We start from the raw sequence: 18,385 nt of genomic DNA, 5'->3' as shown, positions 1-18,385 counted from the left end.
TCCGTGAGATGTTCAAAGCTTGGGATATTTTTTTATAACCTAACCCTGCTTTAAACTTCTCCACAACTTTATCCCTGACCTGTCTAGTGTGTTCCTTGGCCCTCATGATGCTGTTTGTTCGCTATGGTTCTCTATCAAACCTCTGAGGGCTTCACAGAACAGCTGTATTTATACTGAGATTGAGTTACACACAGGTGGACTCTATTTACTAATTAGGTGACTTCTGAAGGCAATTGGCTCCAGTAGATTTTAGTTAGGGGGATCAGAGTAAAGGGGGCTGAATATAAATACACACCACACTTTTCACATATTTGTTTAAAACATTTTTGAAAACCATTTATAATTTTCCTTCCACTTCACAATTATGTGCCACTTTGTGTTGGTCTATCACCTAAAATCCCAATAAAATACATTTAGGTTTCTGGTTGTAACATGACAAACTGTGGAAAATTTCAAGGGGTATGAATACTTTTTCAAGGCACTGTATTCTCACAGTATTTCAATATAATTTTTTAATGTTTAGAACTTCCAAAACACTTTCGATTCTTGTGATAAAAAATAAAAGGCCAGAAGAGTACACGGATTCTAAAACATTGGAAATATTGAGATAATGGAAATAAGCTGAGATATTAGAAAATAAAGATATAAAATATAGAACAGGCTTTTAAATGAAAAGATGGGTCAATGTGTTCATAACTGGAAGGACTTCCTAATCTGTCTTTATTTCTGCATGTGGGTGGTCTTTTCATAAATCCACAATCTAATCTCTTCTAGGTTGGTACCAGCACAATGGATAATCCTCTGCTGAAGTATAGCGCAAAAGAATATTTCTTCAAAGCTGCTCTCTGCCACTTCATTGTGGATGAACTGAACGCCAAGGTAAAGTGTGTTGTATATTCTGTGTATAATCTAAGCTATTGCAGAGGTCATTGTCTGTAAAACGACTTCCAGATCTGTTTTGGCCTGCCGTTTTTTATTTCCCCTCATTTTATTAAATTTGTATATAGACCCAAAGGCTTCTTTTACACTGGTGGTATGCTTGTGACCCTCTGAAAAGCAATCTGCAGTGGAGCGCTTTTCAGAGGGTGATATAGCAGTTTTAGTCAGTCCCTGGCTTCTTGTATATCTTGGGTACTCCCAACAATGAGGTCTCCCTGTTCTTGTGGGAATAAGCCAGGCAGCCATCGCAGGAGTGCAACAATGTAGGCGGAAAATGTCTGCAAGCAACCTGCAGGAGATCGGCAGTTCTGAGATGCAACAATGGAGAAAATAACTGAAAATAGTATTTTCTAAGCCCTTATTCACATTGACTGTGACCCTTGAAATTGTGTGACTTCATCTGAAATCGCATGATTTCAAAGCCAGTAAGCGTATATTGATTGGTTTGTGCAAAAGTTATAGCGTCTACAAAATAGGGGATAGATTTATAGCATTTTTATTATTATTTTTTTTACTAGTAATGGCGGTGATCGGCAATTTTTTTTTTTTTTTTGTAATCGGGACTGCGACTTTATGGCGGACACATCGGACACTTTTGACACATTTTTGGGACCATTGGCATTTATACAGCGATCAGTGCTATAAAAATGCACTGATTACTGTAAAAATGTCACTGGCAGGGAAGGGGTTAAACACTAGGGGGTGATCAGGGGGTTAACTGTGTTCCCTAGGTGTGTTTCTAACTGTAGGGGGAGGGGACTGACCTAGAGGAAGTGACGGATCGTGGTCCCTAGCTATTAGGAACACACAATCTGTCACTCCTCACAGAACAGGGATGAGAGACAGAACAGGGATGTCTCTCGTGCCTGCGACCATCGGCCACGAGCATCGGCACCCCTACAGTGCAAGAGGGCACATGCGCGCGCCTGCTATCCCGATCCCATGAGCCGACGTATAGCTACGACTGTTTGCGCTGACCTGACGCAGTATAATGACAGCGGCTGGTTGGCAAGCGGTTAAATGCCATCAACTTGGGGTTTACATCTACTTAAATAGTTTAAAATGGGGGGCTAAACTATCTCGAAATTGCTTTCGAAAGGCCGTAGATCAGTGGTCATCAACCCTGTCCTCAGGGCCCACTAACAGGCCAGGTTTGCAAGATAACTGAAATACATCACAGGTGATATCATTTGCTGCTCAGTGATTGCAGTATTCTAGTCTGCATCTCCTCAAGGTAATACATAAAATCTGGCCTGTTAGTGGGCCCTGAGGACAGGGTTGATGACCACTGCCGTAGAGAATCCTTCTGGCCCCGGGCTTTTTCCTGAGGGGGGAATGCTTTGATTGTCAGAAGAATTTCTTCGGTAGTGGAGGGTTCATCTAAGACTTCCACCATTGACTGATCAATGCTCACTAGGGCCGTTTGGGAAATTATTTTGAGACACTTGGGTTTTGACTCGATGAGTTAGAGGAGACAGCAAGAGGGTTCGGGATACTGTCCCGGGTGAAGAAGTCCTGAAACGTTGAAGCAATCGTGTCTGAGGATTGTAACATGCTATCATAGTCTGGTTGAACAAAGACCTAGAAAAAAAATATATACAATGATCCTATACCCACAATTGATCCAGAGGAAGGCAAAAAAACCCCAACAAAGCACGATCCAATTTGCTACAGCAGGGGAAAATATTCCTTCCTGATCCCAGAGAGGCGATCGGATTTTCCCTGGATTAACTTTACCTATAAATGTCAGTACCCAATTATATTATGTACATTTAGGAAAGAATCCAGACCTTTCTTAAAAAAATCTACTGAGTTGGACAGAACCACCTCTGGAGGGAGTCTATTCCATATTTTCACAGCTCTTACCGTGAAGAAACCTTTCCATATTTGGAGATTAAATGTTTTTTCCTCCAGACTTTAAGCGTGCCCCCTTGTACTCTGTGATGATATTAAAGTGAATAACGCAACACCAAGTTCACTATATAGACCACTTATATATTTATACATGGTGATCATATCCCCCTTAATCTCCTCTTCTCAGAGAATACATTCATTTCTTCTAATCTTTCCTCAGAGCTGAGCTCCCCCATGCCTCTTATCAGTTTGGTTGCTCTTCTCTGCACTTTCTCCACTTCCCCGATATCCTTTTTGAGAACTGGTGCCCAAAACTGAACTGCATATTCCAGATGAGGTCTTACTAATGATTGTTTTGCACGTATCGATCTAGCAATAGGTCTGCTAACTTTGATACCGAGCTCATACATGGTCTGATGAATACACTCTTTATGGAGGAAATAGACCTGATCAAGCAGTTGGCGAAGGTCTTTGTGTTTCACTTCCAGCTACTTAAAAAGGAACTGCAGTCTGCTCACATAATTTGTAATAAAAACATCTTTGCCATTCTGAAGCTTCCCTCCAACCACTTTGCATATTATTTTATATATACTGTGATTCTGTACTTGCCAAATATTCTGCAGGAATCTCCTTCCACTGAGTCTGGCTGCAACCATTTTAGCTGTGGGCAGCTGAAGCTGATGCCTGTTCACTTCCTGGATTTACACAGGCACACAGAGGCACACCTCCAGCTCTGCAGCTTTCATTAGCCCTTTTATGACTCATTCCCACGAGACAGAGAGCTGTGCATGATGTCATAAGCCTAGGCCAATGACCAGACAAGAAACAGGAAGTGGGCTGTATAACGTAATTACTGGTAGAAAAAAAATGTTTTACTATCCAAAGTAAAAACAACAACAAGGGCAGAAGATTTAATAGATGGAAAGATGAAAACATGACTGAAGGTCGGCTTTAAATAGTTACACTCTTCCTATAATTTTTCTTTCCTAATTTTGTTGGAGGCCAATTCTGGTGTGACAGGCTTCCCTCTCTTTTTATAGTCGCTCGCTTATCTGACCTCATCCTGGGAACACGAGCTGCCTCCCAGTTTCAGCTCCAACATCAGCCGAACAATCTCGGATAAAAGGTGTCCATTTAGAGAAAACCTTGGGAATGACTTTTTTTTGACAGTACACCTCTGTTCACGCCTTTGAGCTGGGGTAACACACATTATCGCAGCATTTGTAAATGCACGTGCTCCACTATACACAGCAACGCATTACTGTGCATCGTAGTGAGCTGCCTTTCAGGAAAAAATATCATACACCATTTTTTGCAATGCATAGTCTGCCTTAACACAACGCACCATAGTGTGCTCTGTGTAAATGGATGTGTGAACATTCACTTTGCATGTAATATTTCGTTTACTAATTGTAATCTAGAGCACTCCAGGTGATGTTGAAACCCATAACAGAAATGGTTTGGTTCTGATAACTTTCCAGGTACCTACAAAGCGTAGTGTAAAGTTTTGTTCCCTATGACTGATGTTTTTTGTTGCAATGTGTGTCATTGCTTTGTGTTATATGTATGTATATTGATCTGTGTTTGCTGAGTCACTGGCTATGGCAAGATAGGCCAACTCACTCAGTTAGTATTGAGGGAGCCAATAGGCTGGGCAAAATTAACCACTTAAAGCGGAGTTCCACACAAAAATGGAACTTCCGCTTTTCGGAACTCCCCCCCCCTCCGGTGTCACATTTGGAACCTTTCAGGGGGGAGGGGGGTGCAGATACCTGTCTAAGACAGGTATTTGCACTCAGTTCCGGCATAGACTCCCATGGGAGTCTATGCCTCTTCCTGTCCCTCCGCGCTGTCTCCTGGGAAACGCACAGCTCCCAGGAGATAGCGGGGACCAGTTACGATGCGCAGCGCGACTCGCGCATGCGCAGTAGGGAACCGGGAAGTGAAGCCGCAACGCTTCACTTTCTGATTCCCTCACCGAGGATGGCGGTGTCAGCTGCCGAGAACTGAGCGGGTTCTCGGCGTCAGCTGCCGACATCGCTGGACTCTGGGACAGGTAAGTGGCCATTTATTAAAAGTCAGCAGCTGCAGTATTTGTAGCTGCTGGCTTTTAATAATTTTTTTTTTTTTTCTTTAGGCGGTTTAGGTGGACTCCCTCTTTAAGGACCAAGCCTCTTTCTGAGATTTGTTGTTTACAAGTTAAACATTTTTTTTTTTTGCTAGAAAATTACCTAGAACCCCCAAACATTATATATTTTTTTTCTATTACCCTAGAGAATAAAATGGCGGTTGTTGCAATACTTTCTGTCACACCGTATTTGCGCAGCAGTCTTACAAGCGCACTTTTTTTTGGGGGAAAAAATACACTTTTTAATTAAAAAATAACACAACAGCAAAGTTAGCCCAATTTTTTTTTTTTTTAACATTGTGAAGGATAATGTTACGCCAAGTCAATTGATACCCAAAATGTCACGCTTCGAAATTGCGCCCGCTCGAGGAATGACGACAAACTTTTACCCTTAATCTCCATAGGTGATGTTAAATTCTACAGGTTGCATGTTTTGAGTTAGAGGAGGTCTAGGGCTAGGATTATTGCTCTCACTCTACTGATCGCGGCCATACCTCACGTGTGGTTTGAACACCGTTTTCATATGCGGGCGCTGCTCACGTGTGTGTTTGCTTCTGCACGCAAGCTCGTTGGGACAGGGCGCGTTTAAAACCTTTTTATTTATTATCTATTTTCCTTTTTTTTTTTTTTTTTTTTTTAAAACTTCTTCTTTTAAAAAAAAAAAAATTGTGTCACTTTTATTCCTATTAAATGGAATGTAAACATCCCTTGTAATAGAAAAAAAGCATGACAGGAGCTCTTAAATATGAGATCTGGGGTCAAAAAGACCTCAGATCTCATATTTACACTAAAATGCAATAAAACAAAAAAAAATCGCCCTTTAAGAGCTATGGGCGGAAGTGACGTTTTGACGTTGCTTCTGCCCTGCAATGATATGGAGATGGGTGGGGACCATCTTCCCCTTTCTCGTCTCCATGTCAGGCTAGGGAACGGATCCAATCGCCTCCGCCGCTGCCAACGGCTCCGGTAAGCGTCGGAGGGCACCGGAGCGCGGCACCCTCTCCTGCCGCCGATAAAAGTGATCTCGCAGGGAATCCGCTGCAGAGACCACTTTTATCTTGAAGCGGACCGCCCGCTGAAGAAGAGGATACCGGGGTTATAGCAGCTAGCTACTGCTGCAACAACGATATTGCTCTTTAAAGTACCGACGTATAACGACGGTGGGCGGTCCGAAAGTGGTTGAGATGTACATTACATTTTTTTTTTAACCCCCCCCTTTTCTTTCCCCAATGGCTCTTTCTACTTCTCCTCTGTTTGGGTACGAGGGATGTTCACTCCTCTACTTCTGTCCTATTTTTCAGCTTGCTGTGGAAAAATATGAAGAAATGTTTCCTGCATTTTCAGATTCAAGGGAGTGCAAACTGTTAAAGGTTGGTGTGTCTCGTATATAGGTTGTGTTTTTGTGTCAAGAACAAAGATTGCTGTATTGGTGTAGGAGAGGTTTGCTCAGGGTTATAGGTCGGGTTACTGGGACATTTTAAATGTCTTTTTAATTTTTCTCTCTCAGAAACTCCTTGAAGCTCATGAAGAACAAAATTGTGACGCATACACTGAAGCCGTAAGTCTTCTTTTAATACTTTAAAGGCTTTTCTATTTTTTTTTTTTTTGTGTGTGTGTGTGTGTGTGTTAAAAATAAATACAGTATTTATTGAAGTATAACACGCACTTTTACCCTGAAAATCGGGTGCAAATAGCGTGTGCCTGTTATACGCCAATACTTCACATTTAGCTGCCTCGGAGGGGACAGGGAGGGGGGCGGGAGGAGCGCCGTCAGATTACATACAGTGAGAATCTCCTGTTTACTTGGCGGCCTCTGTAATAGGAAGTCCCATCTCCTGGGCCGTCATTGGACCAGTGTTCTGTTTATCATAGAAGATTCTCACTGTATGTAATTTGTCGGCGCTCGTCCCTCCCCCCTCTCTGTCCCCTCTAGGCTGCAGATGGGCATCGATCAGGCTGCATTGATGGCAATGGTGAGGCTGCAGATGGGCACTGACCCTTATTTTGCTTCAAAGTTCCTTATTTAAAATTTAAGTTTTTTTCCTGAAACTTTCCTCTTAAAATGAATGTGCGTGTTATACGCCGATAAATACGGTATATATACAGTGGGGAAATCAGTTATTTGATCGCCTGCAGATTTTGTAAGTTGGCCCACTTACAAAGAAATGAAGGGTCTATAATTTTTATCGTAGGTGTATTTTAAATAAGAGACAGAATATCAACCAAAAATCCAAAAACAAATATTATACATTTTGAGTTGCAGCTCAGTGAGTAAAATAAGTATTTGATCCCCTACCTACTAACAATAATTCTGGCTACAGTAGGTGCTTATGTGGTACACAGTTTAGTCCTGTCAATTTTAAGAAGTTGCTCCTAACGACAACTCGTTATGTGTATAAAAGACACCTGTCCACAGACTTTCTTCTATTCAAACCTCACCATCATGGGCAAGACCAAAGAGCTGTCAAAAGAAAACGGGGACAAGATTGTAGACCTGCACAAGGCTGGAATGGGCTACAAGACCAACAGCAAGAAGCTTGGTGAGGAGACAACTGTTGGAGAGATTATTTGCAAATTGGAGAAATGCAAAATAACTATCAATTGTCCTCGTTCTGGAGCTCCATGCAAGATTTCGCTTCATGGGGTGAGGATGATCATGAGAAAAGTGAGGAATCAGCCCAGAACTACACGGGAGGAGCTTGTGAATGATCTCAAGGTAGTTGGGACCACAGTCCCCAAACAAACTATTGGTAACACAATACACCACCATGAATTGAAATCCTGAAGCGCCCACAAGGTCCCCCTCCTCCAAGAAGGCACATGTATACGCCTGGCTGAAGTTTGCCAATGAACATCTAAATCAGTGGTCATCAACCCTGTCCTCAGGGCCCACTAACAGGCCAGGTTTTATGTATTACCTTGGGGAGATGCAGACTAGAATACTGCAACCACTGAGCAGCAAATAATATCACCTGTGATGTATTTCAGTTATCTTGCAAACCTGGCCTGTTAGTGGGCCCTGAGGACAGGAGTTGATGACCACTGATCTAAATGATTCAGAGAAGGATTGGGAGGAAGTGCTGTGGTCAGATGAGACCAAAATGAGCTCTTTGGCATTAACTTGACTTGCTGTGTTTTTGGAGAAAGAAAAATGCTGACTATGACCCTAAGACCACCGCTACATTCAAGTATGGAGGCGGAAACTTGATGCTATGGGGCTGTCTCTCTGCTAAAAGTACAGGCCGACTTTGCCGCATTGAGGGGCCAATGGACGGGGCCATGTATTGTAAAATCTTGGATGAGAACCTTCTTCCCTCAGCCAGAACACTGAAGATGGGTCCAGCATGCCAATGACCCAAAACATACCGCCAATGCAACAAAGGAGTGGCTCAAGAAGAAGCACATTAAGGTCATGGAGTGGCTTATCAGTCTCCAGACCTTAATCCCATAGAAAATTTATGGAGGGAGCTGAAACTTCGAGTTTCCAAGCGACAGCCAAGAAACCTTAAGGATTTAGAGAAGATCTGTAAAGAAGAGTGGACCAAAGTCCCTCTGAGATGTGTGCAAACCTGGTCACCAACTACAAGAAACGTCTTACTTCTGTGCTTGCCAACAAGGGTTTCTCCACTAAGTACGAAGTCATGTTTTGCTTGGGGATCAAATACGTATTTTACTCACTGAACTGCTACTTAAAGAGGATGTAAACCCTGATGGGTTTACTTCCTCTTTGTTTTCGTGCAAAGGTAAAGCATAATGGGCTACTATGCATCGCATAGTAGCCCATTATGTTTCACTTACCTGATACAGGAGCCTGCGATGTCACCGCTGTCCCCTCTGCTACGGAGCATCCATCTTCTTTGTGGGTAACGTGGCTCCGGCGCTGTGATTGGCCGGAGCCACGATGACGTCACTCATGCGCATGGGAGCCGGCATATCGCCGTTAGCAGCGGCATGCTCAGTGCGCCTGCGCGCCACTGTCTACGGCGCATGCGCCGTAGACAGCGGTGCCTGTCTTTTTGCAAATATCTCCTAAACCGTGTAGGTTTTAGGACATATTTCTTGGACCTACAGGTAAGCCTTAATCTAGACTTACCTGTAGGTCAAAGTGGTCTGTAAGGGTTTACAACCATTTTAAGTTATAACATTTGTATCATGTGTTTAATCTGTAATTTTAGTTAATATTCTATCTCTATCGTTTAAAATACTCTTATGATAAAAACTATAGACCCTTCATTTCTTTGTAAGTGGATAAACTTACAAAGTCTTGCAGGGGATCAAATAATTAATTATTTTCCTCACTGTAAGTGCATTAGAAACTGGTGTAAGATGATTTAACAGGCAGCATAGGTTAGGCAATGTGCAGGTCATGAATAGGTGAGCGGAAAATCCGAGCACAGGGGCACATGTCCTTGTACACACACACTCCTTTACAGGAAGGATATCAGCATGGGAACAGTTACAACAGGCAGCCGGTAAAAATACAATTGTAGGGGAGTGACAGATAAAAAGAACTGCAGTGTGTGGGAGGGAAAGCAGAGACTGCAGCATGTACACATCAGTGCTTTGTTTTTGAAATGAGGACCTACATCAGCAGTCTGAAAACAAGACTGTTTGACCTCTGCAAATATATCTGCAATATAGCCTGTCCTTTTTGTGTGCTCATCAACATGGAGTGTCGGCATCGGACAGTGTTGATCTGCATTGTGGCCTGACAGCCTTCCCACTCCTTCCCTGACCTACAGAGACTATTGTGAGTGTCCTAACTTCCCAATTTTTTGGTGATCTCCTCCAAAAACAAATATGCCTAAAGAGGAATAAGCGGTATCAATCATGAGGCACAGGGGTCTCTAATAATTCTAAATAAAGGGCCAGTTTACTGTGCTTCAGACTTTAGAGGGGTCAGGCTATGGCCAGGGAGCACTTTTAAAAAAATAAATTTTTACAAAATGTACAAGTCCTGGCCATACATTTTTTTTTTTTTTCCCATCACTTTTATTTCTGTCACAAGGAATCCCTTGTGACAGCAATAGGCATGTGATAAGTACTCTTTTATTGATCGATCTGGGGTCTATAATACCCCAAATCCCTTCACAGAAAGCATTTGAGCACACCAAGATTGGTGTGCTCAAATGATTTTCATTTTCAAAATGGGCCGTTTACGTCCAGGGAAGCCGAGCTTACATCACTTCTGGGCTCCTATATCCTAGAGGCAATCAAAGCTGTTCCCGTCTTTGTTCACCTCCTATGATCAGCCAACGGAAGCGACTGCTGGTCGATTTGGTGTCCTTGCTTGGAACGGCGAACCCAATGAAGGCGGTGGTAGGGGGGGGGGTACGTCCCCTCCCGCTGCTTGCAAAAACAAACAGGTAGCTAGTTAGCCGCTAGGATCGCTTTTACAAGAGAGCTGACCGTTGGCTTTAAAGAAAACAACAAAAAACAAAACAAAAATCCTATACCGGGATGATGGGAACATCTCAGTATAACCACTTGAAGTCTAGTGACATACGGGTACGTTGCTGGTCGGCAACTCCCACCCCTCCCCATTCTAAGCCTGTTCTATCTACTCTGTAAAAGGAAAGATGCCTATACTTACCTATTCTGAAGTCGGTCTGGTCACATGATCTCTCCAGCTCCGGCTTCAGTGTAGACGAGAGAGTAGCAACAACGGCTGGACTGTGGCATCACCCGTATGCTCACTATGGGGCATCCATTCGTCGCTGTCCCTCCTCTAGCCTGAAGCCGGTGCTGGGACCCGATCATGTGACTGGACCAGAGCGCCCTCAGAATAGGTAAGTATAGACTGCTTTGCTTTTACAGGGTAGATAGAGTCGTCTTAGAATGTAGGTGGGAGTAGATTTAAAGTGGTTGTAAACCCTTACATGTACCCAGTGAAGTGAATACACAGAGATGAAACAAATCCTCCTACATAAGTTATACCTGTTTATTTGCGGTCTTCTCTTCTCGATATCTATTTAAAATGCATAATTTATAAGCTTGCCTGAGAGTTCAGAAAAAAGGGGGCGGAGAGTTGAATTTGCACTCTGCAGAGCTCAGAGAGCTGATTGGAGGAAAGGGACACCCCACTTTATACAGCTCTCAGGAACAGAGCTGAGGCTGTCAATCAGCTGGAGGTCCCTCCCCTGTCACCATATTTCTCGATGTCAGGAAAACGTATCAGAAGTAATTCATGCAGGTAGCAGAGGAACGAAGCAGCAGACAGAAATTACACTTGGTGCTTTGGATTGAGACAAGTACACACTGTAGAGGGATATGTTTTTTGTTCATATTTCATGTATGAGGTTTACAACCGCTTTTAAGCTTAGTTGGATTTTGACTTGCCTTCCACTTTAACCACTTGATGCCCACGCTATAGCTGAAAGATGGCTACAGCGTGGGCTTAAATTGCCGGGAGGATGTACATGAATGTCCTCCCATTCTTGCGCTGCCCGTGCGCCCCCTGCGGCGCACAGGTGGTGCACTCTGTGTCCTTCTGACTCGGCTGATCACAGATCGGAGTAAAAGGCCGATCCCAGCCCCTTACCACGTGATCAGCTGCCAGCCAATGACAGCTGATCACATGATGTAAACGGAAGCCGGTAATCGGCTTTTTTTTCCCCTCACGCTGACAGTGTGAGGATAAAAAAATAATCCGATTACCGACTTGTGTAAACGGGACATCGGTCCCACACAGTGACAGCCACTGCTGCTAATCAGTGCTGCCAATCAGTGCCACTTCCCAGTGCTGCCAATCAGTGCCAACTCAGTATATATACAAAGAGCGCAGCGCTGGATTTGAATATACAGTGAAAAATATTCAAGCAATAAAATTATTTTGTTCAAATAAAAAATGTGCATATTAATCTTCAAAAAATGTCCATAAAATACAAAAATATAAGTGATTAAACGTCCGTGAGGTACATGAAACACCAATCTGGATATCTGACTTCCACCGCTGTGAGACCCGTCACCAGAAAGATTGAAGGCTTACCGGACCGCCTCTTTAAAAAGGCATGAATCAATCACCACCATGGATGCTGTCCCTCTCCTGGCTGGATCCTGCTGTGAAGCACTGTGTCCAGGTCCTGCAGTAGCAGCTCAGCCGTGGTGCTGGTTTGTGAGGCAGCCAGAGGAGAGGAGGAGAGCAGCCCACCGGAGCGCCGATCGATGTCGCACGGCGGCCAAATTGTAATTGCCGCCTCCTTCCTCTTCCTGTCACAGCGCGCTGGGATAGGACTGGGCCGCTCCAGTCCAGAAATGGCATGAGCACTAGCGCGGAGCCAACTCAGTGCCCACCAGTGCCGCCTCATCAGTGCCCAGTGCCCCTCAGTGAAGGAGATTTTTTCTTTTTTTTTTTTTTTTTTTGTTTAGCAAAAAATAAATAACCCAGCGGTGATTAAATACCACCAAAAGAACGCTCTATTTGTGTGAAAAAAAGAAGATGAAAATGTCATATGAGTACAGTGTTGCATGACTGTGTAATTGTCATTCAAAGTGTGACCGCTCTGAAAGCTTGAAAATTGGCCTGGGTAGGAAGGGGGGTATAAGCGCCCAGTAAGCAAGTGGTTAAGGCAAACTTGCTGCTGCTAGGAGAGAGAGAGTGGCTGTAAAAGTATATATATCCTTATTGCACATAAAAAAAAAAACATATTATATCTCTCCATCCCAACTTCAGGTGAAGGAATTTGATTCAATTTCTCGCTTGGATCAGTGGCTGACCACCATGTTACTTCGGATCAAGAAATCAATCCAAGGAGATGGAGACGGCGACCTTAAATGAGGTGGAGATGTGCCGCCAATACACAACCGATCCCTGTTTTATTTTTTGTTTTTCAAAATGATGTATTTTTATTTTTTTACCTAATTATATTTTTTTTTTTTTTTCTTTTTGTGCCAGTAAAGTCTGTAATACAACACGATGTGGATGGCTGCATGTCATCTCCTCCATGAATCAGTAGTACAGGGAATAAGTGACTTCCTAAATAATGCAAAGCATTTTCAGCGGGCAGTGAGCGTTCCTTTTTATGTGATGGGACACGGACTGTGTGTGAGCAGATGAAGCTCCTCTCTGGGACATCAGCTGCTGGAACACACAGCATGGGCAGTCATTTGGCAGGCTAAACCAATATTCCTGAGCATGTCTGTACGCTAGGAAGCCGCGTGTTTGTGAATTTTATATCAGGCCTTGTGAATAATAACCGTTGCATACTATAAAATTGAACCTGCAAGCCAGTATGTGTATTAGTGAAGGTCCGGCTGCAAAGCCTGTACCACTGCTATTGCAATATTATCCAGAAAATTTTAGTTTTTTTAAATTTGTTCCACTTTGTTCTATTTTTTTTTTTTCATGACTTTCTGGATAAGCCCACCTACTGCCATACCTTTGTCCAATAAGAATACCTTGACTGACCTTTGAGGCAGTTGCATTGGACAGTGGATGTCAGTAGGTGGTGCTTAGGAATGACATCAGAAAAAGTCAGACCTTTAGTAACAAAGTGAAGCTAAATCAGAGAGGGGGTGAAGAAGAGGCTATCTGTATTAATAACGTTTATTACCTAGAAAACCTTCTTTATTGGCTTCTCTGATTTATTTTCACTTTGGTCTGATTTCTTTTTCCAATCTCTGGACTTAGACCCGCCTACCTGTCTGCACCCTGTCCAAACAAAGTATCCGTAATGACCTATCAATTTCTTGTATTTCCCTAGTAATGGTGAGAAACAAAATCAGAAAGGCATTTTCTGACTGATACAAAATGATAGCAGGTCCTTGTTTGTAGGTAAGGCTTCAGGATTTAAATGCTTCAAGTGGACCTGCTGTTTTGTAGCACATGCAATGCTTTAAAGCCCAACTCCAGGTTATTAGCAATCCCCCTCCCTAGTCCTCTGACCCACCTCCCTCAAACTGGTGGTAGTAAAAAAAAAAAAAATCTATCCAAATGCCTGTTTTACTTGACTGGGGCCGTGGTCACATTGATGATCCTTTTCTCTTAATCCGTTTACTTCCTGGGGTCCTACGATCGGGTATTACTACCTGCTTCATGTGCACACCTCCTATTGGTGGAGGCCCTCCAGCAGCCGGGAGTTGTCCCTCGTAGGCTCGGCGTGGGCAGCCGGGGGTCGTTCCCTCGTAGGCTCGGCGTGGGCAGCCGGGGGTCGTTCCCTCGTAGGCTCGGCGTGGGCAGCCGGGGGTCGTCCCTCGTAGGCTCGGCGTGGGCAGCGTCCCGTGTAGGAATCGAGTTTGAGGAGTAAGGTAATTGATGTACTATTTAAATTTTCATTTTTTTTCCCTGGAGTTGGGCTTTAAAGGAAAGCAGTGCAGGAAGACCTTCTAGTTGCCATGTTTTAGTGTGTTGCAATCTGAAGTATAAAACGCCTATGTGTTTTATCCCCTCCCAGGGCTGTTTTTATTAAAATGGCAAAAAGGGGCATATGTTTCGGGTCTGTCAAGGGAGCCCACAGACCGGCTTTCTGGACTGGTGATGATCTAAAAGTGATCATATTATTATTATTATTATTATTTTTTTTTTTTTTTAACTTGTATGTTAATATTGACAGCCTCCCCTTTTTCACGATTAAAATTTAGTGGCTTTCTTTGATTCTTACCAATTATAGACATTAGAATTCGTTGTACTTGATAGGACTGATGTTTCAGGAAAGAAAAGCCCTGGAATATATAAAAGTGGATATTTTTATTTATTGCCCCAAGGCCACTTTGGCCACAATTCTGTTATATTGGAACTTTGTACCCTTCTATTTATTTTGCCACAAAAGAATTGTGTAGCCAAATCTTCAGTTCTTCTGCCCCATTAACTTCATCCTGCGGTGGGCTTAAACTACACACATGGCTTCTGACTTTAACAAAAATCACTAAAGCCTGAAAAGTCTCAAACATACAAGTTTTTTTTTTATCACAAGCCTTTCCATCTCTCCTTCTTGGAGCAAGCCATTTACTACTGGCTGCAGGTCCATTCTAGGTATACCATTTGTTTCTAGTGACTCTGCTGGTTTAATCAACATCACGATTCCTGGCACCATAAAAGTGAACTTGTGGCCAGGCTATGGATATGGTTATTAAGTATTAACAAATGGCAAACGAGCTTCAAAGCAGCCCTCACTGACCTCTGGAGCTGCAGTGGCGAATGTCATCCTTAAAAATTACTGAAGTCCTCCTGATTGTACTTTTAGCAGCTCGGCTCCATCTGCTTCTTCTTCCCAGCAATACTTTCCAATCTCCTAAAGCGGAGATCCAGTCTGGGGGGGGGGGGGGGGGGAGAGATTAAGTCAACAGCTACAAATACTGTAGCTGCTGACTTTTTAGATATGACACTTACCTGTCCAGGGATCCAGCGATGTCTGCACCCCAAGCCGATTCATCAGCAGGCACCAGCACCTTCACTAAGGGAAACGGGCAGTGAAGCATACAGGCTTCACAGCTGGTTTCCTACTGTGCATGCGCGAGTCACGCTGCGCAGTCTGGTCCTACCGTCTTCTGGGACCTGTGTGTCTCTCAGAAGGCAGCAAGGGGGGGGGGGCGAAATACACAGAGATCGCTGTGGCGATCTTACCCCAGAAGTGGGAGCAGGTACCTGCCAAAATCTGGTACCCCCCAAAAAGTGCCAAATGTGGGGTGGGGGAGGGTGCGAACAAGTGGAGCTTCCCTTTTGGGTTGAGCTCCGTTTTTAAGTGTAGCATAAAATCTGAGAGGGGAGCAGGGTGCCGCTGAGAGATTCATTTGAACAACTTCAGTGCTTCTGCTATGAACTTTGAGGATGAATTCCTCCTCAGTACCTGCAGTTACAGAGGTCAGGGAGGGAATGTTTTAAAGCTCATTTGCTGCCTGCTAATACTCAAATGCCCATATTCTAGCCACAGGTTCAATTTAGGTTTGGGGAAAAAAATGGGTGATCAAACTATTTCTGTTGGGCCCGAATTCATAAAGATTTTGTAAAGAATGTTGGTGACTTTTAAAAGACCAAGTGGAGCTTTTTATAGTTTTCCCTGTGTATAGGGCTTGCTGCTTGCAAGACATATATATTATGTGTGGAGGCTCAGAATATTCATTGTCAAACCACCAAAAAAAGCATGCACTTGTGGGCTGGTTAACGTCGGGTCTGTTGCTCAAATGACATATTTAGTAATTATCTCGTTTTTTAGGTGTTCACCATGTATAAGGGCTTAACTGTTTGTTATTCAATGCAAACTAGACAGCTGGATGCCTTGTTTTCATTTAGAAATGGGAAGATGTTCGTGCAGTTCGTGAATACCACTGACATTGCATATGTCCTATAAATGTGCAGCCCGCTATTATTGAACATTGATTTACTGGAGTCAGTTCTCTGATGTGAATGTTCATATTTTTATGTATGAACAAAGGCTCCTCCATAGGGTTATTGAAGAAACTTCTTTTATTTCAGTCATGGGCCAAACATTGCTATGACAAAAAGCAAAACTGAAGAGATTTGGGTTTCTGCTGGCTCGTTCTTGTAAAAGGATTCTATCATAGGTATAAATAGGTAGACAGAATAGGTAATAGAATATATAGTAAAAGAATTTAAAGATAAAGGTTACGTCTATTTTTAGTTTGGGGGAGTGGTAAAGACTCACTCATTAAGCCCCCATCCATATTTGAGCATATTTTCCAGATAGTAGTATAAGACATCGCAACACCACAGGGAAAAAACAGGAAGAAGATGCAGGGATGATGACATGTGAGGTCACAGATGACATTGCTTTCTTTTGGCCAAAACACAAAAGTGAAAAAAAATAAAAAAATAAAATAAATTATTCAAAGGGGTTTTCTTCTCTTAGCTAAAAGTGGATGTCTGCTTAAGACCCCCAACCCCCACCGTGTAACACCATGAGGCAACATTCTTCTGAAGCCCACTATGTAATCTTGATCAAAACCCAAACTTTGCACCCTGAGGGACATTGGGGTTTGATTTACTAAAGGCAAATCCACTTTGCACTACAAGTGCACTTGGAAGTGCAGTCGCTGTAGATCTGAGGGGGAGATCTGAAATGAGGGGAAGCTCTGCTGATTTTATCATCCAATCATGTACAAGCAAAAATGCTGTTTTTTTATTTTCCTTGCATGTCCCCCTCAGATCTACAGCGACTGCACTTCCAAGTGCACTTGTAGTTCAAGGTGGATTTGCCTTTAGTAAATAACCCCCCCCCCCCCCCAGTATCTGAATGGGGAAGAACAGGTACACTTGCCACTATTTCCATGCATTTTTATACTGGTCTACTATGATCCCCCCCCCCCCCTAGTTAGGACCCCATCTCTGCCTACGTCTGATTTCTCATACAGGGCTACCCTGGCTCTATTCCCAAGCATGGATGTGGTTCCTATTTCACTTATAGGGGTGACTATTTAGTATTGCTACACAGAGTGATCTTAAAGGGATCTGTTATATATGTAGAATACCCTTTTTAATATGTACCCGCAGTGAGGGCAGCCATTATAAAGGTTACTTCATTTAAATACACCCAAACTATTTACTAGCTACCAGTAATGTAACTTTCATTGCTGATTTTGTTTTATTACCATGAAGTAATGAATTTTGGTTCGGCTTAGGATCGTAGCTCCTTTACTGAGCAGAAGTAACAGGTGCACTTTATTGTACTCGCGTACCGTTCAGAGCAGTCATATTTTTTACTTTTACATAGATCTATATATATATATATATAATATATATATATATATATATATATATATATATATATATATATATATATATATATATATATATATATATATATATATATATATATATATATATATTGGAGGATACCAAGCAAATTGTTATATCTTTAGGTTGTTACATTTCTCCTAGTATTTCTTCCTGCCACTTCTATGTGATTTGCCAGATCTAAAAGGGTTTTTGTACACGTTACCATTTTTTTTTATTTTTTTTTTTTTATTCTTATTTTTTATTAACTCAAAAAAAAAAAAAAATCTATCTTGCAGCTTTTAATTTTGTCACTCTTTTGACACTTGTCACTGTGACGGAACCCCACCGTATATCTGTTTTTAGTTTTGCATATGGAGCTACAACAGTGATGGCTGCGGTCTTCGGGGTCTTGTGGCGGGCTGCTTCCCCTCTGCACACCAACCATAGAGTATCGCTCGCTTGGCACTACCGCCATTTATAGAACAACTGTTTTTATTTTATTTTTTGTTTTTTATTTTGTTTTTTTAGGTAATGCAGCATGCAAACAGAGCAGCATACTTCAGTTAAACAGTTCAGTAAGATGCAGGCAAAGATGCAGCTGTCTCATCCAGAAGTCAACCAAAATCATACATGGTGAAAATAAAATACACTTTGCATTTTTTGTTCAGTGAATACAAAGCAATCTCTGATTTTGATGAGGTGGAGATTGTGATGTCACAGCCCCTCCTCGTCCAATGTGAGAGTGCCTTATTTTCATTGGGAAAAAAAAAAAAAATCCAAAGCATTCTATGAAT

The 18,385-nt window shown here is 42.6% G+C and overlaps 1 protein-coding gene across 1 annotated transcript in view; it reads left to right on the top strand.

Moving 5' to 3' along the window:
- NAPB (NSF attachment protein beta) overlaps positions 1-16,694 on the top strand; it is a 43,873-nt gene extending 27,179 nt beyond the window's left edge. The window contains exons 8-11 of the mRNA XM_073628611.1: positions 775-879; positions 6,223-6,291; positions 6,429-6,479; positions 12,594-16,694. Coding sequence (XP_073484712.1) covers positions 775-879; positions 6,223-6,291; positions 6,429-6,479; positions 12,594-12,698 — 330 coding nt within the window. The 3' untranslated portion in view covers positions 12,699-16,694. The remainder of the gene's footprint in view (positions 1-774; positions 880-6,222; positions 6,292-6,428; positions 6,480-12,593) is intronic.
- The last annotated feature ends 1,691 nt before the right edge of the window (positions 16,695-18,385 follow it).

This window comes from Aquarana catesbeiana, linkage group LG04, assembly GCF_042186555.1.
Source record: "Aquarana catesbeiana isolate 2022-GZ linkage group LG04, ASM4218655v1, whole genome shotgun sequence".
Lineage (NCBI taxonomy): Eukaryota > Metazoa > Chordata > Amphibia > Anura > Ranidae > Aquarana > Aquarana catesbeiana.
The sequence above is the reverse complement of the archived record's forward strand: the minus strand, read 5'-3'. Positions and strand labels throughout refer to the sequence as shown.